At 42.5% G+C, this 22,162-nt stretch overlaps 1 protein-coding gene across 1 annotated transcript in view; it reads left to right on the top strand.

Moving 5' to 3' along the window:
- Positions 1–22,162, top strand: part of fbn2b (fibrillin 2b) — a 90,128-nt gene that overhangs the window by 55,486 nt on the left and 12,480 nt on the right. The window contains 36 exon segments of the mRNA XM_063891000.1: positions 496–648; positions 1,668–1,681; positions 1,683–1,890; positions 1,971–2,114; positions 3,092–3,211; positions 3,723–3,848; positions 3,940–4,062; positions 4,444–4,719; positions 4,798–4,851; positions 4,942–5,067; positions 5,695–5,820; positions 6,206–6,325; positions 9,060–9,197; positions 9,853–9,903; positions 10,146–10,271; positions 11,047–11,274; positions 11,609–11,734; positions 11,820–11,948; positions 12,053–12,178; positions 12,321–12,446; positions 12,539–12,661; positions 13,320–13,445; positions 13,600–13,725; positions 13,837–13,959; positions 16,650–16,772; positions 16,859–16,984; positions 17,072–17,194; positions 17,702–17,824; positions 17,941–18,102; positions 18,242–18,310; positions 19,277–19,402; positions 19,480–19,605; positions 19,704–19,853; positions 20,351–20,422; positions 20,566–20,691; positions 21,558–21,683. Coding sequence (XP_063747070.1) covers positions 496–648; positions 1,668–1,681; positions 1,683–1,890; positions 1,971–2,114; positions 3,092–3,211; positions 3,723–3,848; positions 3,940–4,062; positions 4,444–4,719; positions 4,798–4,851; positions 4,942–5,067; positions 5,695–5,820; positions 6,206–6,325; positions 9,060–9,197; positions 9,853–9,903; positions 10,146–10,271; positions 11,047–11,274; positions 11,609–11,734; positions 11,820–11,948; positions 12,053–12,178; positions 12,321–12,446; positions 12,539–12,661; positions 13,320–13,445; positions 13,600–13,725; positions 13,837–13,959; positions 16,650–16,772; positions 16,859–16,984; positions 17,072–17,194; positions 17,702–17,824; positions 17,941–18,102; positions 18,242–18,310; positions 19,277–19,402; positions 19,480–19,605; positions 19,704–19,853; positions 20,351–20,422; positions 20,566–20,691; positions 21,558–21,683 — 4,590 coding nt within the window.

Below are 22,162 nucleotides of genomic sequence, written 5' to 3'. Positions count from 1 at the left end.
AAGACCCTCTCTTGGAGGCCCTTCAGATGCCTTCAGTTAGCACGAGACCCCAGGCAACCTTTCCCCCCTCAGCCACCAGGCCACACCAGCCCTCCGTTTACAGCTGTTTTTCCCACATATTAAGCAGTGTCACTGGTGCTGTTAGTACTAAATGTTTTATTTAAAGTTGAACAGTTGAAGATAAACTCAAACCAGGCTGAAATACCTCAGAAACTGGACATTGTTTAAACAATTTTATGCCATTTCTATTGACTAAATGAGGAAAATTACACCAAAAATAATGAATTGCACTTCCCTTAATTGGCTGGACGATTTTGAGTATAGTATTACGCAATCAATAAGTTATGTATTATGGATTCATTGCCCAGCCCTACCTTAACCCCTGATAAAACCCCATCGGCTATGTGCATATTTTCCTTTCCCCGTATTTTCTGACGACCCTTTGCGCCGCTGTCCGCTCGCTCTTCTAACTCTTGTTGATTCCTCCTCCTCCAGATCAGCGAGTGGGCACCTGTTTCTCGGCTCTGGCTAACGGGCGCTGCGCCGCGGAGCTGAGCGGTCAGTACACCAAGATGCAGTGCTGCTGCGACACGGGACGCTGCTGGGCTCTGGGACAGATCCCCGAGATGTGCCCGGTCAGAGGGTCCGGTGAGTACACATGGAGACAAGACGGAACAGAGGAGACATGTTGGTTGTGGATGTTAACTTGAAATCAGGACCAAACATCCATCACTTTTCTTCTTCTGGTGGCAAAAAAAATGGCATTAAGTGTTTACGACTTGGCAGTAAATAAAGCCGTACATCGTCAACTTTTCAAATGAGTTAAACAAAGTCTCCCTAAACTAGAAAGCAGTGTTTGTGCGTGTGACATCCTCTCAAACGCATGATGTCATGAGCACAAACTAAGCAGAGAAATATGGAAATGATTTGTGGAAGATAATGACCCGTCGTCTCCTCGGTCCGTCTGGAATTCACAGAACGTTCTCTGCGTGAGAGCGCATGATCCAAGACTGAGCCGACCGCCAGAACAACATGTGTGTGTGAGAGTGTGTTTCATTTCAACTGTCAAATTAACATTTAGTGTATATCATCCGTAAATGGACGTAAACATACACCAATGATCTGCAAACATACAATTATTCATAGCGCTTGATTTATTGTAAGCAAATGCCAAAGCAGAGTAGAGTACATTATTATAGAAGCCACATTTTCTCCTGTAACCAAGTTAAGACTTGCTGCAAAGAAAGCATATGAAACCAGGCACATGATCAACTTCAACAGAAGATCATCAACATGTATGTGTGCAATGGACTTTAGGGATTACAGGTTTCCAGGAAACAATGAGTACTTTTCAAGTATTGATTAAGACGGATTCAAAGTGCTCGATGTATTGCTTTTAAACCTTTACATAGGCCTTGTAATGAAACGTTGTCCGAGGTTAGAGGCTAACAAACAACATCAAACAAACACCCCTGAAGGACTCAGATGAAGCCAAAAAAACACAATCAATACCATAAACATTGAAGTGGGAACTGAGAGTTCTTTTAAGTTCTAAGAAGGCTCTAAATCGGATGTTCATGCGTTCTTCCTCAGCTACATCTGGCTGGAAACCAGTGAAACATACCGTAATGCATCCACTGACTCGTTCCCTGTGATCTGTTTTGTAGACGAGTTCAGGCGTCCTGTGTATCGTGGGCGTTCCCCAGGGACACGGCTTCCCCCACGGCTACCCCAACGGACAGTTCCCCAACGGCAACGGCAACGGCTTCAACTACGGCTACAAGTATCCCGGCCTTCCTAACGGAAACGGAGGCAACGGAGGCAACGGAGGAAGCTTTGGAGGAAACGGAGGAAGCTTTGGAGGCAACGGAGGAGGACACCAACATATAGGTGAGTCGCTGTGTGGATCTGAAGTGATTTTTCAGTTGGAAGTTTGTTTTTTCTTTATTGTTTGTCCTGTTTTTTCTCAGGCACGGTTTCTGTGAATGAAACCATCGACGTGTGCAAACATTTCACCAACCTGTGTCTGAACGGTCGCTGCATCCCCACCCTGCAGAGCTACCGCTGCGAGTGCAACATGGGCTACAGACAGGACGTCCGTGGGGAGTGTATCGGTGAGACGCAGGCTCACACACACACACCATTTCATTTCATTTATTCATGAGTTGAGACCAGGGTCCATAACAACTAAAACAGCTGCTCAGATGTTGCTTTCAGGGCTTTTTAAACACATTCTGGTTCTAGTACTGCCCCGAGTATTTTCATTTTATACCACATTATACCTTTCTCTAATACTTTGGAAGCAAATATTTTACTTTTTACTCCTCAGCATTTATTTACTTCTATTCTACTTCTAATTTTTACACATACTAGGATCTTCTTTAATATGCTATTGGTATAAATAACATTCATAATTATATTAAGAAGTTTTTTGGTCAAAAATATTTCAACTTTTTTATTCTGGAAGCAAGGTGAAACAAAATAAACAGAACTGTATGTTTCCCACGTCCACTTAAGACACACAATGATCTGACAACCACCCACAGCAACTTAAATACATAGGCTAATAGCAAGGACCAGGCACCGCTGGGGAGGGAAGGACAAACACAGGTGTGCAGAATCAGGTGATCAAACAGGAGGGAAGACACAGAGACAGGAAGTCCAAATAGGGGAGAAGAATTTTCAAAATAAAACAGGAAACTGAAGATTTTGCTTCTAAATATTTGAAAATATCTGTGCATTCTCCTCATTGCACTTAAATACTTCCACTAAAGTACCATTCTCAATGCAGTACTTTAACTTGGAATTGAGTATTTTTACTGTGGAAGTGAATAATCTAAATACTTTTCCCAGCTCTACTTCTCCCTAACCTCCCTGAGCCATATAGGCAGACACACAGTTAATGGCATGCACTGCACTGCCATCTTCTGCCCATTTAAGGAAGTAGATATAAGTTGATGAATAGGATGGAAAAGTTAATAAAGTTGAACAAAATGTAATTTATGTTGGTCCATAATTGTTGTTGTCTGGTTATAATTCACATCGCCAGTCCGGGTAAGTCATGGTTTGCTTTTATTTTTCTCCTCCCCAGATGTGGACGAGTGTGTGAGTAATCCTTGTATCAACGGAGACTGTGTCAACACACCTGGAGGATACCACTGCAAGTGCCATGAGGGATACCAGGGAACCCCGACCAAACAGGCCTGCATCGGTACGTCTCCCTCTGCTGTGTTTCTGTAACAAGTTATTTCTTAAACCCAATGAGCTTTAGTAAAAGGGTTTTCAGGGCTGGTTTAAAGCGAAAATCGGAATGAGTTGTCAAGGTTATTCAAATTGTACGAGTGAAAAGTAAAAAGTCATACTATATTTAGTCTTTAGGACTAGTTTTTTAAATATCTGTGACTTTGTTTCATAATCAAGACATTAAATAAACAGAAGCTTTGCATTTTTACAATCTCTTTCCTGAATCTCTATATTTAGTTGTACGGAAAAAGTATCATTTCTTAAATTCTTGCACAATGTATTTCCTTCCTTAAGTCTCAGGAATTTAGACGAATCAGAAGAAATGTTGTTGAAATGTTGTCTACTTTTGACAAAACATAGTCTTTAGACACACATTGGTTCATATAAACCCATATTTTTGGTATTCTGTTGTACAAACGTATCCCTGAAGGGTGTTTATATTATAACAAAGCCTTGATCATCTTCCCCTCCTCCTGCAGATATCGATGAGTGTATTGTGAACGGAGTGATGTGTCGCAACGGCCGCTGTGTGAACACGGAGGGAAGCTTCCAGTGCATCTGCAACGCCGGCTTCGAGCTCACTCCTGACGGGAAGAACTGCATCGGTAATGAGACAGCAAACACAGAAACAAGTCAAACTTCTCAATAACTGACACCTTCACTAACTTGAGTTCTCCTCTTCTTATTTACGCCTAGATCACGATGAGTGCGCCACCACCAACATGTGTCTCAACGGCATGTGCATCAACGAGGACGGCAGCTTCAAGTGTATCTGCAAGCCGGGCTTCGCTTTGGCGCCTAACGGACGCTACTGCACAGGTAAGAGGATTTCTGAAGGGCAAGGCAGTTGGTTTAGGAGTCCAACATCCTCTGAAATAATCCAGAAAGTCCAGAAATCGACAGGTGGCTGTTTGGACGTTGTACGTTTAAACTGTAGTTTGTAGTTTACCTAAAGGTTGAGTTTGGAAGATTGAGATTGGAAAAGCTGCTTGGTTGAGACATTATTCAAATTGACCTAGGTTTAATGTCAAAAACTGTCAAATACTGGGTTGAAAGAGAGGTAGGCTACACACACACACACACACACACACACACACACACACACACACACACACACACACACACACACACACACACACACACATTCAGACAGACATACATGAACCTCCACATCTACATGATGTTCCCTCTCTCCATCAGACATCGATGAGTGTCTGACTCCTGGCATCTGTATGAACGGCCGCTGCCTCAACTCCGAGGGCTCCTTCCGCTGCGACTGTCCTCCAGGCCTGGCCATCGATGTGGATGGGAGAGTGTGTGTGGACACGCACATGAGGACCACGTGTTACGGCGCCATAAAGATGGGCACGTGTTCGCGTCCGTTCCCTGGTGCGGTCACCAAGTCTGAGTGCTGCTGCGCTAATGCCGAACATGGCTTTGGAGAGCCGTGCTATCCCTGCCCCTCCAGAAACTCTGGTACACTCTCTAATTTAATTGATGCTGCTTAACCCTGAAGTTGGTACATTTCTCTAAAGCTACGATTTCTACTTCCAGCTGAGTTCCAGGCTGTTTGCAGCAGTGGTATCGGCATAACAGCTGATGGCAGAGGTGAGTGTGTTGCTCCTAAACACGAGTTTTTCCACAGTGTTAGTTCAAATTAGCATGTACAGTATCTATAAAATGCTTCTCCTCTCCCAGACATCAACGAGTGCGCCCTGGACCCGGACATTTGTCAGAACGGCATCTGTGAGAACCTGAAAGGAAGCTACCGCTGCATCTGTAACATCGGATACGAGTCTGACACCAGCGGCAAGAACTGTGTCGGTGAGTGAAGTGGAGTCAATAGCTAGCAAAGTTAGCATGTCTCTGTCATCTAAGTGAAGGCACCTTTCTGTTAATCGCAGCAAAGTTATAACAGCAAAGAAACAGTGGAAAACGCATGGACTGTATATAAAAAAACAGACCAAATTGCACGGCCATACCATTCTTAGGTTTGCTAACATTAGCCATTCTAAGCTAATAGCTCGAGCAAGCACCCAGGAACTTTAAACCAAATTTAACATACTAGCATGGATTTATTATATGATCTGGATACTGGTCCCTAGGGTGTCTTTTGAGTCCTAACCCAAAATAGTTTTCTAGCTAACAGTGTACTGACTGGTTATGTGGCCCAGGAAATATGCGCAGTAATGGTTTTCCCGCCCTTTTTCACCGCGGCCTGTAGACTACTTTTTGAATTGCTTGTCATTTATACACAGTGTATGAATGTATTGTATAAGCCTTAGCAGAAGCAATTAGTGATTTACATTGCAAAAGTGTGTGTTATATATATTTAGTTAGAATATAGTCTGGCTTTAAAGGGTTGGTTGGCACAATAACCCTCTAAATTTCTCAAACCTCACATTACTGTTTCATATTCTCCAACCCTCCTCTTCTCTCGCCTCCCCGCAGACATCAACGAGTGTAACGTGAACCGTCTGCTCTGTGACAATGGGCTGTGCAGAAACACCCCCGGCTCCTACACCTGCTCCTGTCCTAAAGGATTCGTCTTCAAACCCGAATCAGAGACCTGCGAGGGTAAACACACACACACACACACACACACACACACACACACACACACACACACACACACACACACACACACACACACACACACACACACACACACACACACACACACATTTGTGCTGCCTGACATCCGCATGTGTTTTATCATTTATTATCAACAATCAAGCTCATTAGGAGGTGACATTATAGCCAGATGTATTGCAAATTAAACATGTGGCTCATGGCAAGTTGACAAACACACACTCACACACACACACACACACACACACACACACACACACACACACACACACACACACACACACACACACACACAGTGTAACTGCCAAATGGTGATGATGCTCCATTTCAATCAGCCCTGACCGATGGTGTGTGCTTCCACATGTTCCAGATATCAACGAGTGCGACTCCAGCCCGTGCATCAACGGAGCGTGTCGCAACGTGGCCGGGTCCTTCAACTGTGAGTGCACCCACGGCAGCAAGCTGGACTCCACCAACACCATCTGCGTGGGTAAGACCTCCGTCCTCCGCTGGATCCTTGAACCTGCTTCAGATAATGATTACACACTGAGACATGACGAGGGACAATTGGTTCAAGAGTCTTATTGTCTTTGTGAAATACACTTTAAACACATGTTCACAGCATTAAATATAATCATTTCCACATAGAAACTCCACTTTTACAATAGTTTAAGCCTAAATGCAAACACCACAACTAAAAAGCTAACGTTGGGCTATAAAGGAACTACAGCACGGTCACATGACTTCACCTCACCCCCGCTAAGCTAAAGGAGGCTAATGTTGGGCTATAAAGGAACTACAGCACGGTCACATGACTTCACGTCACCACCGCTAAGCTAAAGGAGGCTAATGTTGGGCTATAAAGGAACTACAGCACGGTCACATGACTTCACGTCTCCACCGCTAAGCTAAAGGAGGCTAATGTTGGGCTATAAAGGAACTACAGCACGGTCACATGACTTCACGTCACCACCGCTAAGCTAAAGGCGGCTAACGTTGGGCTATAAATGAACTACAGCACGGTCACATGACTTCACTTCACCACCGCTAAGCTAAAGGCGGCTAACGTTGGGCTATAAAGGAACTACAGCACGGTCACATGACTTCACGTCTCCACCGCTAAGCTAAAGGCGGCTAATGTTGGGCTATAAAGGAACTACAGCACGGTCACATGACTTCACGTCTCCACCGCTAAGCTAAAGGCGGCTAATGTTGGGCTATAAAGGAACTACAGCACGGTCACATGACTTCACGTCACCACCGCTAAGCTAAAGGCGGCTAATATTGGGCGTGATGACGTTCAGTCGTCTCATTTAGACACTTATTAGTAACGACTGTTTAAAATAAATATAAAAGCTTCAGACTCACCAGTAAGGTCTTTACAGACATATTTTTTGTCATAGCAAAAATCTCTTTAGCTTTTTTTAGTCCACAGATCTTGTTTCTGGATTCTAACCGAAAACTAATTGAAAAAAAAAACAAAAACACTGACTTTGAGAAAAGGGAGCCCAGATATGCTAAAATGCTAACTCATTCCCGGGTTCAGGACTCATTCCTGCACCACTATATAAAGAGCAGTGGTGCAGGGCATAGCAACACTGAACATACCAGTCAATGCTCCTTATTTGATTTGATTGGGACTTGAACGGGAACCTTATTGTACTCGCTTTTGAACACAAACACTGTGGAGGTTCAGGTTTCCAGGAGCCATTGGGAGAAGTCATCCTCAGATGTTGGGCGAAACTGCACACACTGATGATGTGTTTGATAAATACTCGCATGCATGCACGGCCTTGGTTCACATGGAGATTGCTTTACTTCATAACGATCCAACGCAGATTTAAAATGCCATGTGGTATTGGTTAAATATTCCCCTTGTTTGGAGGTTTCTTACTTTTTGGAAACGATCCTGAGAAAGCTACATGCTAATAAAGAACACTGATGTTACTGTAAGCGAAAGGCAGAGTGAGTCATTGAATAAATACTCATGGACGTCAGAGATCTCCTCATTCCTCTGGTCTGGTTCATTTCAGTTTTGTGTTTCACAGCCCATCACTCAGCGGGGGGAGGAGAGGGAAACTAAATTATGGTTTTGTGTTTGGGTGGCCTTGTGGTTTTGGAGAAAAGGTGACACCGCTTTGCCTGTGCGCTCTTTCAGGCCATTAGGAATGAAATAGCATGGAATTAGATGTAATGATGCACAGGGTTTACTTAGCTCAGCATGTAGGGAAACACACACATGTTTTACGGCAGCGGGGAAAAGTTGAAGGTGACATTTTGATTGTTTTTGTGGTGTGTTTTGTTGCCATAGTTAAGAGATATTTTGACCACTGGAGGTGCTTTTATACTTCCATTAGTGGTGACACTAGCTTACCCAATTTTAAAAGTTGGTGCTATGTTGCTTCTACGTGTTTTCTCTCAGAGTAGTCAAAAGAAAAACATCCCAAAACAAATGTAGGTGTTTGATTTGTATTTGTGTCTGGAGAATTCTGCTGAAGTCGGCAAAAGCTAGCACAACACAACGACTCATTTCCCTTTAAGGAATAGCATTTCAGAAAACTTGTAATACAAAAAGTTGATATCTTAAAGTCAGTAAAGAATCTGGGAAGTTTCATAGTGATATGAATGAGTTTAATATTTGTGACCCCATTCACACCCCTTTAAAGGTCGTTTCTCAAAATGAGTTTTTCCTCTTCCTCTCGCTCCAAGTATCTCCACTTCAGTTGAACTCACACACACCAAACTTCCAAGTTGTATTCTTATCTATATTTGAAAGCTTTTTACAGAGGGATTTGTTTGAATAGGATTTAGATTCTTATTTCTAGAGCATTTTGTTCCTAAAACACATGGCAAAAATGTTTGTCCGGTGACAGTTTTTCCAGAGTTTTGGAGTGATAAAAAAAGATATCCAAAATCCGCTCAGTAAAAACCTTTGACTTTTGACAGAAGAAACAAAAATGTGGAACCTGACTTTATCCTATATTAATATTCCTGCTTTGGAAATGCATTGAAATTAGCAGATATGTAATAAAATATAGATCATTTTCATATTTAAACAAAACATTTCCCTTAAAAACTCGTCTTAATTTAAGTAATCAAACAAACCTTATTTTCTAAGGGTAAGTTAATGTTTGTAGGCCTATGGGAAAAACACAGCTCATATTGAGAGTGTGTTACCCTAACAAGGTGTGTTAACCCTCTGCTGTTCACCCCCCGCTCCACAGACAGCATGAAGAGTACGTGTTGGCTGACGATTCAGGACAACCGCTGCGAGGTCAACATCAACGGAGCCACGCTGAAGTCTGAGTGCTGCTCCACGCTGGGAGCCGCCTGGGGCAGCCCCTGTGAGCCCTGCGAGATCGGTCAGTCCTCACACACACACACACACACACACACACACACACACACACACACACACACACACACACACACACACACACACACACACACACAGATGATTTGGACCGTTTTCAGGCTGAAATTTCTAATGGTTTTATTCCTGCAGAGTTAAGGTCTTAGGGATTCGTTGAACGGCATATGAAACAGAGGCTAGAGCTGCACATGTATTCAAAACTCTAGTGACCTTATAAATAATCCTTGTTTTCCTTATATTTTAGTGTATTTTTCATCATAATTTGAATTCTCACTAATTAATGTCGCAATTGAAATATCAGTTAAAAAAATAGCAATATTTTTTTCATTTTTTCCAATTTAGCAGCCTTAATTAGCACTCAATTAACAAAATTGACCACTAAAAAAGTTATTTCACATTAAGAACTGTTGTTTCTTTCATTTGAAGTCGTTTATTTCCCCCTTTCTTGTCTATAAAACTCAATAATTAACATTTGAAATACTTTTTCTTGAATGTAAAATATATATTTAAATCTAGCTTCCTTGGTAAATATATCTGGAGTCCTATATATCCTCCTGTTTTGGCAAACCAATTGATGCTTACTTTACATTGAGCTCTTGTAAATACATCATCTTAATAACATCTCCTATCTCCTCTCCCCTCAGACACCGCCTGCTCCCGAGGGTTTGCTCGTATGAAGGGCGTGGTGTGTGAAGGTAAGAACATTTGGGAGCTTAATGATTTGTGAAGAGCCTGCGGTTTGAAATCCACGCCCCTCAAATCATCTCTTTGTCCTTGCAATGTGCTCTAAAGTCTGTGTCTGTGTGTGTGTGTGTGTGTGTGTGTGTGTGTGTGTGTGTGTGTGTGTGTGTGTGTGTGTGTGTGTGTGTGTGTGTGTGTGTGTGTGTGTGTGTGTGTGTTTCACCTTGTAACCCTCCAACTGTCCGGCTCCCTGCAGACATTAATGAGTGCGAGGTGTTCCCCGGAGTGTGCACAAACGGCCACTGTGTGAACACTCAGGGCTCGTTCCGCTGCGACTGCGCCGAGGGCCTCACCTTGGACAGCACGGGACGCACGTGTGTGGGTAAGAGGACGGCGACACTCAGAAATCACACTCCACATCCCAAAGCCACTGTAACATCAATAGCCTATCATACCACTGAAGTATAAGGATGGGTATACACTAAAGAGATGCAACGTTACGTCCATCGACGGATAAATAGTCGCCCAATATTTAGATATTTGATCACATTCTTCATGCAAAGTGTCAATTAAAGAGGTATCCTGCTCAGCTTTGCTTTACATCATATTAAAGAGAACATTGATGGGTTTTGGACAGACATTTTATAACATATTCTATTGTCCTAAAGTAAATATTGCACAGTGTTTTTGTTTGGAAGTGCTGCTACAGTCTTAGCTAGTGAAGTAGCAACCAGTGCTATCCACATTTGATTGCTGGTATGGAGATTTATTACTTTGGTTGGTTTTATGTTATATTTAAGTAAATATTTTTGACATTTTTAACTATTATTTGAAACAGCCAGCAGTGCTACATGAACTGGTGCAATGACGAGTGGAGGGACAGAAAAAGAATGGCCTACTGTTATGATAAATGAAATCCATAAAGCAAAGTTTGATGGAAAAAGGGCACAAAAAAAGCAGTTCAGCCTCTAAAATGTGAAAAGTTCCCAGCTCTCTCTGAGTTTTATAAATTAAAAGTGAACATCATTGAGTTGTGTTTGGACTGACTAAAGAAATGAGTGAATGTGAGTCTTCCTGAAGAGGTGGCTCTGAATGAGAGGCTAGAAAAGCACCCCATAAATGCATTTCCCTTCACCGTGTTTCACCGTCTCCTCCAGACACCCGTAGCGAGCAGTGCTACCTGAAGTGGCACGAGGATGAGTGTGGCGAGCCGTTTCCGGGCAGATACCGGATGGACATGTGCTGCTGCTCCCTGGGCTCGGCCTGGGGGGTCGACTGCGAGGAGTGTCCCAAACCCAGCTCACTGGAGTACAGGTCCATCTGCCCCCGGGGGTCCGGCTTCGCCAACAAAGGGGAGATCCTGACCGGCAGGCCCTTCTACAAAGGTACCAATACGCTCACACGTAGTGGTAGAGACCTGTGACCGCTTCAAGACACGCTGTTGGGATTATTTTGGAAATGACTTTAGAGAATGAAGTTGAATTTAGTCACGAAATTAGATACATGTGGTACTAAATTATAAAAATGTAAATATAAAAAGTCAGGCACTTTACAGAGGTCAAATTCATCAAAACATAATTAAAACAACACACTTGAAATATGTAAATCACAGATAAAATGTTACTGGATACGTGTGATAAAACCCCTAGTTGCATGTTTCCGCTAGATGCTATCATCTTGACTAAAGTTTCGACCATGCTAACTGTGTCTCCCCTCCAGATGTGAACGAGTGTAAGGTCTTCCAGGGTCTGTGCTCCCATGGGTCCTGCAAGAACACCATCGGCAGCTTCAAGTGCCGCTGCAGCAACGGCTTCGCTCTGACCGCCGACGAGAGGAACTGCACAGGTACCAGCGAGGATTTAACCTCCTTTGATCTGAAGTAGAACCTACATGTCACACTCGGTAACTCGATGACGTCTTTGCGTTCCAGATATTGACGAGTGCCGCATCTCCCCGGACCTGTGCGGTCACGGCGCCTGCGTCAACACGCCCGGCAGCTTCGAGTGTGAATGCAACGAGGGCTACGAGAGCGGCTTCATGATGATGAAGAACTGCATGGGTGAGCTGGAAGTTCACGCACACGGTTTCCAACAGCTCGCCATTAGTTTAAATCAGAACAATCTGACCTTAAACTCCATGTTCTCTTCCTCTCCGTGCTGCCAGACATCGACGAGTGTGAGAGGAACCCCCTGCTGTGTCGTGGAGGAGCCTGCCTGAACAATGAAGGAAGCTACGAGTGTCACTGTCCCCCCGGACACGCGCTCAACAGCGACGGGTCGGCCTGTGAAGGTAGGTCACACACACACACACACACACACACACATGCATTCACAGACAAAAACTGATAATTAAAGAATGAACCTTAAAGAGAAAGGCATACTAGCTTTCTATACGGTGCCTGATTATCTGCCGTGTTTCCTCGTCCTGTCAGATGTGAACGAGTGCCAGCTGAGTGACAACCTGTGCAAACACGGTCAGTGTGTGAACATGCCGGGCACGTACCAGTGCACCTGTGACACCGGATACCAGGGAACCCCCGACAGGCAGGGCTGCGTGGGTGAGTAAAGATAACCAATGACTGTCTTTCCTGTGTTGATTCCTCTCTCATGAGACCTGGATGTAAGCTGCGGTGTTGACCCTCCCTTGCAGATATCGATGAATGCACCATCATGAACGGCGGCTGTGAGACTCACTGCACGAACTCGGAGGGAAGCTACGAGTGCAGCTGCAGCGAGGGGTACGCTCTCATGCCCGACCTGCGCACCTGCTCAGGTAAAGACAGACATCATGTGTACCATTTTAGATATGCAACAAAGCCGTAATGCTACGTCCCATCGTTCTTTACACGCTGGTTTCCATCAAGCTTCACGAGGGGAAGCAAGTGTGCACGATTTATTTTTTAAATATACACTTGGCCAGATCTAAGCACATCTCAATTCAATGCAATTTCTATCTGAATAGCGACTTTGTTCATGGAGAATCGCCTCTAACTAGGGATTTACACAGATAGAAATGAACAAATAGCTAATAAAACAACGTGCAAGCATCAAGGAGAAGAAAGAAAACACTGAATTTGTCCCAAAAATAGGCATTTTAGGTGTTTTTGACTGTAATAGATGAGCAGATTCTGTGCAAAACATGGATAATTGTGCTAAAATTAACAGGTGGATTCATCTCCTTTGTAACATTCACATGAAATAACCTAATTTTGCACAAATTTCCTGCAGTAATTACATGGTTTATCCATCCAGTTTATCAGTATGTGCTGTTATTGGTATGCATTGAATATAATAACAAATGTCAGGGGTCAGGGGCCAGAGGTCAGGGGTCAGCAGTTGACTAAATGAAAGGGTCTCGTAAGTTAAAGGGGTTTGGGTGGTGTTTCTTCATTTAGCTCATTCAAATGTGTCCTCCTCTGTGTTTCCGTCAGATATCGATGAGTGTGAGGAGTCTCCGGACATCTGTGACGGAGGCCAGTGCACCAACATCCCCGGGGAATACCGCTGCCTCTGCTACGACGGCTTCATGGCCTCCATGGACATGAGGACGTGTATCGGTGAGAGGACAACCGTTGGAATATAATATAATATAACGTGGGACACATCTTTCTCTTCTGTCTCCGTCCACGTGTGTCAGTCCCTTTATCTGTCAGTGTGATCTCTAAAGACAACATCACTCCCATAATATCTGTGTGTGTGCGTGTCCCCCAGATGTGAACGAGTGTGACTTGAACCCAAACATCTGTCTCCACGGCGACTGTGAGAACACCAAAGGCTCCTTCATCTGCCACTGTCAGCTGGGATACTTCGTCAAGAAGGGATCCACGGGCTGCACAGGTACACACACACACACACACACCAATATTCTTTATCTTCATTTACGTTGTTTCATTTGATGTTTAAATGGAAATAGCCAATGTGTGCTAACTGGTCTCCGTTTCTCTCCAGATGTCGACGAGTGTGAGATCGGAGCTCATAACTGCGACATGCACGCCGCCTGCATCAACGTGCCGGGCAGCTTCAAGTGTCGCTGCAGAGACGGCTGGGTGGGAGACGGCCTCAAGTGTGTGGGTGAGTCCAGGTCCAGATTTATGAAGCAGTTTCTAAGACGAGATTGACGTTTAGAGTTCCTGAATGTTAAGAAGAGCTTGTAGTACGAAGACAAAATGTGGAAAAATGGGTGAATTTATATCATCTATAACCAATTATATTTATGTTATTGTGGAACGTCATGAGCGGTGTTATGAAGGGAGGTGCACACACATATCTATATATTATACACATCTGCCGGTAAACATCTGTCCATAGTACACACACATATCTATATATTATACACATCTGCCGTAAACATCTGTTCATAGTACACACACACATCTATATATTACACACATCTGCGGTAAACATCTGTCCATAGTACACACACATATCTATATTATACACATCTGCCGTAAACATCTGTTCATAGTACACACACATATCTATATATTATACACATCTGCCGTAAACATCTGTCCATAGTACACACACACATCTATATATTATACACATCTGCTGTAAACATCTGTTCATAGTACACACACACATCTATATATTATACACATCTGCCGTAAACATCTGTTCATAGTACACACACACATCTATATATTATACACATCTGCCGTAAACATCTGTTCATAGTACACACACATATCTATATATTATACACATCTGCCGTAAACATCTGTTTATAGTACACACACATATCTATATATTATACACATCTGCCGTAAACATCTGTTCATAGTACACACACACATCTATATATTATACACATCTGCCGTAAACATCTGTCCTTAGTACACACACACATCTATATATTATACACATCTGCCGTAAACATCTGTTCATAGTACACACACATATCCATATATTATACACATCTGCCGTAAACATCTGTCCATAGTACACACACATATCTATATATTATACACATCTGCCCTAAACATCTGTCCATAGTACACACACACATCTATATATTATACACATCTGCCGTAAACATCTGTCCATAGTACACACACACATCTATATATTACACATCTGCCGTAAACATCTGTTCTTAGTACACACACACATCTATATATTATACACATCTGCCGTAAACATCTGTCCATAGTACACACACATATCTATATATTATACACATCTGCCGTAAACATCTGTTCTTAGTACACACACACATCTATATATTATACACATCTGCCGTAAACATCTGTCCATAGTACACACACATATCTATATATTATACACATCTGCCGTAAACATCTGTCCATAGTACACACACACATCTATATATTACACACATCTGCCGTAAACATCTGTCCATAGTACACACACATATCTATATATTATACACATCTGCCGTAAACATCTGTCCATAGTACACACACATATCTATATATTATACACATCTGCTGTAAACATCTGTCCATAGTACACACACATATCTATATATTATACACATCTGCCGTAAACATCTGTCCATAGTACACACACATATCTATATATTACACACATCTGCCGTAAACATCTGTCCATAGTACACACACATATCTATATATTATACACATCTGCTGTAAACATCTGTCCATAGTACACACACACATCTATATATTATACACATCTGCCGTAAACATCTGTTCATAGTACACACACACATCTATATATTACACATATCTATATATTATACACATCTGCTGTAAACATCTGTCCATAGTACACACACATATCTATATATTACACACATCTGCTGTAAACATCTGTTCATAGTACACACACATATCTATATATTATACACATCTGCCGTAAACATCTGTTCTTAGTACACACACACATCTATATATTATACACATCTGCCGTAAACATCTGTCCATAGTACACACACATATCTATATATTATACACATCTGCTGTAAACATCTGTTTATAGTACACACACATATCTATATATTATACACATCTGCCGTAAACATCTGTTCATAGTACACACACACATCTATATATTATACACATCTGCCCTAAACATCTGTCCATAGTACACACACATATCTATATATTATACACATCTGCCGTAAACATCTGTTCATAGTACACACACATATCTATATATTATACACATCTGCCGTAAACATCTGTTCATAGTACACACACATATCTATATATTATACACATCTGCCGTAAACATCTGTCCATACGTAATATATGCATCTGTCCATACCTCCTCATTCAACAGTGTAAAGTGTTTAAATACTTTCAATGTATTCCACATATGTATATATTTCACATCCTCAAATCTTTATTGTTGTTATTGTAAATATTCTTCTCTCTTTTTGCACTACTTTATTTATCTTTTGCACCATGTATGTTGAGTTGTTGGAGGAGCATGGGATATAAGATTTTCATTGCCCAACATATACGATGTATCTGCTGTGCATATGACAAATAAAACCTGAATCCTAAAAATCAAGAAAAGTAAAAACACAACATAAAATAAACCGAATACGTTGGAAAAGACGATATAAGAGGAAGCTTCTACTAAAGACATCTTAACGTAGGATTGTCTATACATATATTTCTAAATGTGTAATGTAGCTGCAGTTATTTTAGTTCAAATGGAAATGCAATGAGGGACAGTTTGATCACAACATGCACAAATGGTTCAATGAGGTATAAAAAGTAAGCAATGAAGCTGGATTCAGTTTTTCTTTGCTCTCTCTCTCCCTGCAGATCAGGACGAGTGCTCTGCAGAGGATCACAACTGCAACCCCAATGCAGACTGTGTGAACACCCCGGGGTCCTACAGGTGCTCCTGCAAGGAGGGCTTCAACGGGGACGGCTTCTTCTGCTCCGGTAAGAAACAATCCTGATTGGACACTAGCTGTTGTACATGTGCACAGAGTTTCATATCTATAACACACTGGCACTCTCTGTTGCAGATATGGACGAGTGTGCGGACAACGTGAATCTGTGTGAGAACGGCCAGTGTCTGAACGCTCCGGGGGGGTACCGCTGCGAGTGTGAGATGGGCTTCACCCCCACTGAGGACAGCAAGGCCTGCCAAGGTGCTGCGCTCCCCCTGTCACATTTGACTCCTTTTACTTTCCTTTTTTTTATACTTTAACTAACATTTCCTCTTGCCTCTACCACAGACATCGACGAGTGTAATTTCCAGAACATCTGTGTGTTCGGAACGTGTCAGAACCTCCCCGGGATGTTCCGCTGTGTGTGTGATGACGGCTACGAGCTGGACCGCAGCGGAGGAAACTGCACGGGTTAGTGCTGCCCTGAAACTGAAGCTCTAAGATCAGACCCAGAACCGACTGAGCTAAAGTTCCCCGACAACATCTCAATTTACGGATTGCATTACCAGATTAAATGATTTGACGACAGATATCGACAATATGACAAAAGTCCACTACCGTCTGTTTAGCCCCGCTACTTCTCAGTTTTTGTTGACGTGACAAAGAAGTTCCTAACATAACAACAAAAGAAATAAAGTTGTGCAGGTGAGATACAATAAACTCAGGTCAGCAAAACATGTTGTCAACAAAAGCAAACGTATAGCAACAGCGTACCTTCAAGTTATTCTGTAAGTTTGTAACACAAGATTTTAAATGACTAAAAGTAGAACAGAAACACAGTTATGAGACAGGATGTGTTCGAGATATGTAAAGTCTTCTACGCTCTGTTTAGTCCCTTCTTTTTCTTAGGTTTTCACAAAAAGTTGCTTAACATATTTCAGGAAGGTGTCTCTAATCTGGTGTGTCTCTGTGTTGCAGACATTAACGAGTGTGCGGACCCGGTGAACTGCATCAACGGTCTGTGTGTGAACACGCCGGGCAGCTACCTGTGTAACTGCCCCGCCGACTTCGAGCTCAACCCCACCGGAGTGGGCTGCGTGGGTGAGCCAGAAACCTCCCAGTGTTCTCCTCCATTGAGTCTCTGACGGACTCAATCTGAAGGCATTTGGCAGAAGCAGACTCCTGTGTACTGATCAGCGAATCTGTGTTTTTCCCAGACACCCGGGTGGGGAACTGCTTCCTGGACATCCTGGCCCGCGGGGACGGAGGGATCTCCTGCAGCGCGGAGATCGGAGTGGGCGTGACGCGCGCCTCCTGCTGCTGCTCCCTGGGAGGAGCTTGGGGAAACCCCTGTGAACTCTGCCCCGCCCCCAACTCCAGTACGTACCCCAGCACCGATCCATCACATCATTATGAGACCTCCTGCTGAATGCACGACAAAGTTACTCAGGATTGTTGTTCTTTTCCCTCGTGCTTTGATGACAAGTCTCTCTGATGTTGTGTTTGTGTTCTCTGTAGCGGAGTATAAGACTCTGTGTCCCGGAGGAGAGGGATTCAGACCCAACCCCATCACTGTCATCCTGGAAGGTAACTATCCTTCTTCCTCTGTTTAAACATCCTGAAATGAAGCTCCTATTACAGAATTTCAAACATCCAAAATGACATAAATAACCGGGTTACTCAAAAAAATCTACAGGAGAGAACTTTAAGAATTGGAAAGAGAGCTGATTATTCATTAGACAACCAGTAAGTTATTTATGAAGTCACATGTTCTCAAATATTGAGGTTTGGAGGATTGACACACAGTTATTATATAAAGTAAAACAAATCAGATCCTTCTGTGCGTTATCAAGTTTTAGGGAATTGAAGTTAGCATCGACTCTGAGGATTTTGCATGTTTAGAAAAAGATCAGCCAAAGGTTCAAAGGTTTTTATTATCACGTGCACATTAGCTATATATAGTAGTTATAGCAATGAACATCTTAGGTCCAGAGCTCCTCTAACAATGCAGCATATTATAAATAGGACAAAATAATAAGATAATAAAACAAAAAATGATAAAATAAAACAAAAAAAAAGAGCAAACTTTGTCGTTTGAATCAGAATTCATCATTCTAATACATTTGAATAATTAAATAGTGCGGGTTGTGTTGCTAGACCAGTCTGTAAGTGGTGCAGATAAAGTATATGCACATGTCAGATAAATAAATAAACACAATAAGCTAAATTATGCAGCGAATGTTGAAAAGTGACCACGTTTCTGCAGGATTCTATGAACCTGTCAATCTAATAAAACATACAGTAACAGGATGTAAGAGTAAAGTTAAAAAAGAAAGATTAATAATTGAGAGTTTTTGGGGAATATTTAATGTATATATATTTATTTCTGTCATTTTCTTTGTTTACTTTTATTGAGAACTGTTCTAAATTATGGCGGTGATGTAATCAGCTAAGGCTTCAAGGTTAGGTTTGGTTTGTCACTCTTGATTTTGGGTTGTGTCGTTTAACATGCCAGAAACAACCCTATGTGTAATGATTGTAATCTCCCTCCAGATATCGACGAGTGTCAGGAGCTGCCGGGTCTGTGTCAGGGAGGAAACTGTGTGAACACCTTCGGGAGTTTCCAGTGCGAGTGTCCCGCCGGGTACTACCTGAACGAGGAGACCCGCATCTGCGAGGGTAAGCACTGACACTTCATATCATCCAGATCACTTTTAAGCAACCTGCCGTCGCTTATACCGCATCTTATCGTTCAGATATCGATGAGTGCACCACCCACATCGGGATCTGTGGCCCGGGTACCTGCTACAACACGCTGGGCAACTACACCTGTGTGTGCCCCCCCGAGTACATGCAAGTCAACGGGGGAAACAACTGCATGGGTGAGAAAAACCTCCACTAGAAACTCTCATCATGTCTTCTGCGTGTTGGCTCCCAGCTTTTGGGTATTTAAAGCGCTGTGTTCCTCTCTGTACTGCAGACATGAGGAAGAGTGTGTGTTACCGCAACTTCAACGACACGTGTGAGAACGAGCTGTCCTTCAACATGACCAAGAAGATGTGCTGCTGCGCCTACAACGTGGGGAAGGCCTGGAACAAGCCCTGCGAGTCCTGCCCCACGCCGGCCACCAGTGAGTCCCTACAAATACTCTCAGACTCATTGGTTTAATTAACGGAAAATATGATGAAACGTGTCGACCCACAACCTCCTTTCATGTCTAAAATGAGACACAACATCTGTCATTTAACCCCAGCAATCATGGCATCAACATGCAATATTTATGGCTAAGAAAATGGAGTTTCTGAACTAAAACCTTTACCGAAATCCACCAGTTTTTAAATCTCCTTCCACCTTTACTCCACCTGTCTCTCTCTGGACTACACTGAAATATTCAATACAAACTGATGAGTAAAAGAGCAATAAAGTCAACTGTTTTTATTAACTTCAACTGATGTGTTTTAGTAAATAACGCTGATATCTTTTATGGTTTTTCTTTGACTAAGATGAAACTAAAATGCACAGATTTTAAGTCAACATGTCAAAAAAAAAGTAAGAAGGTTGACTCGATATGATCAAAACTATCTAGAACGTTTGACTGAGACTGAGTGTGTTTCCTGTGTGTTACAGCTGAGTACCAGTTGCTCTGTGGGAACCAGGCTCCCGGTTTCATCATCGACATCCACACTGGGAAGCCCATCGGTGAGATCATTACCTCATCATTGATTTCAAATGTTTTTCTGTTGTGCTATGTCTTAATGCTTTCAATGTTGTAAAGCACTTTTAATGTCCAAGTTGCTTTCACAACGTTCATTTTGCGTGATATCTGCTGTTGTGTTGTGCAGACATCGATGAGTGCAGGGAGATCCCGGGTATCTGTGCCAACGGAGTGTGCATCAATCAGATCGGGAGCTTCCGCTGCGAGTGTCCCATGGGCTTCAGCTACAACAACATCCTGCTCATCTGCGAAGGTAAAACACTCCTCCTGTTTGCTCATTTTTGTTCCTCTTACTGTGTGAATTACCTGTGATTTAAAAACCAGTTCCACTTATTATAAGACACTGTGCACATGGTTATGATACAAAGACTTGTAGCTCTTTTTGTTTGCCCTCGTTGTCTCACGTGCACAAACCTTTACCTCTCCTCTTTGGACCGTGCTGCTTCATTATTTGAAGCTATTGCATACTTTAAATACAATAAAGCACATGTTTTTAAAGTGGGAGGCAAGCTTTCCAAGAGGGGCAACAGGCAAACATGAGTCATCTAAAGAAGGCAGAAATTAGAAGAAGTAGTAGTAGTTTTTCTTACTTGCTACGACTGGCTCAAAAGCTGCAAATCTCAGGGTGAGAGCGAATAAAGCAATGATTTGTATCCTTATTACACTCAGTTAACGACTTATATCTGCCTCAGGACAGACGTTGCTTAATAGCTGAGTATCTACAGACCTCCAGGTACTGACAACACCTAAACAAGTGCACTAAGGGGATGTAAGGAGCTCCTTTTTGCAAGATTTGAGGAAAGTCCAGCAAGTTCAGGCTGTACATCTCCTTATATAGAGTCTATCATGTACTGGCACAAACGTGCACCACCTTAGTGTACTAAATCACACCCGTACAGTCACATTAAACACACACACACACACACACACACACACACACACACACACACACACACCTCTACTCACTAACAGACTCCAGTCCACTCAGTGCAGTTTCAGCTGCTTCCCTCCTGAGTTATGTCGTAGTAAAGACAGTATGGAGGCTCCTCTGACTGAAGGAGAGACAGTTATGGAGTCAGTGATTGATGTTTCTCTCTCCCCCCCCCCTCAATCTTTTAGATATCGATGAATGTAACAGCGGGGACAACCTGTGCCAACGCAACGCCAACTGCATCAACATCCCAGGGAGTTACCGCTGCGAGTGTTCGCCGGGATTCAAGCTGTCCCCCAGCGGGGCCTGTGTGGGTGAGTGAGGGTCTTACTGGGGGTTTCCCATTTCCACATACCAGGGATGGTGTGATGTGTGTTGGCAAAGGGGGGAAAATTTCCAATTAAGCACCTCTAGTTGAAGGTTTGTGTTGTACTTGAGCGTTTTACTACACATCTGCAGTTTGTCATTTCTTTGTCGTGAAATGTTCACTTAACACACACGTCTAAATATATAGATATTTTTAGAAGACACTAAAACAAGAGATACAACTTTAATTTAATGCAAGACCATCTTTACAATTTATATAAATATATAAGAATATAAAAAGCATAGAAAACCTACAAGAAAAGTGAGATTTTGGCAGAAGAAATAGTCAATTGACTCAATTAAATAAAAACGTTGTCTTTTGAGTTTGGATAAAACAAGGTTAGTGTTTGTTATTTAGCACATTATAAAAATACACAAAGGTAACAAATAACACATTATATAAAGTGCAGGAAGAGGCAGAACAACC

This window comes from Eleginops maclovinus, chromosome 9 (genome assembly GCF_036324505.1).
Source record: "Eleginops maclovinus isolate JMC-PN-2008 ecotype Puerto Natales chromosome 9, JC_Emac_rtc_rv5, whole genome shotgun sequence".
Taxonomy (NCBI): Eukaryota; Metazoa; Chordata; class Actinopteri; order Perciformes; family Eleginopidae; genus Eleginops; species Eleginops maclovinus.
The sequence above is the reverse complement of the archived record's forward strand: the minus strand, read 5'-3'. Positions and strand labels throughout refer to the sequence as shown.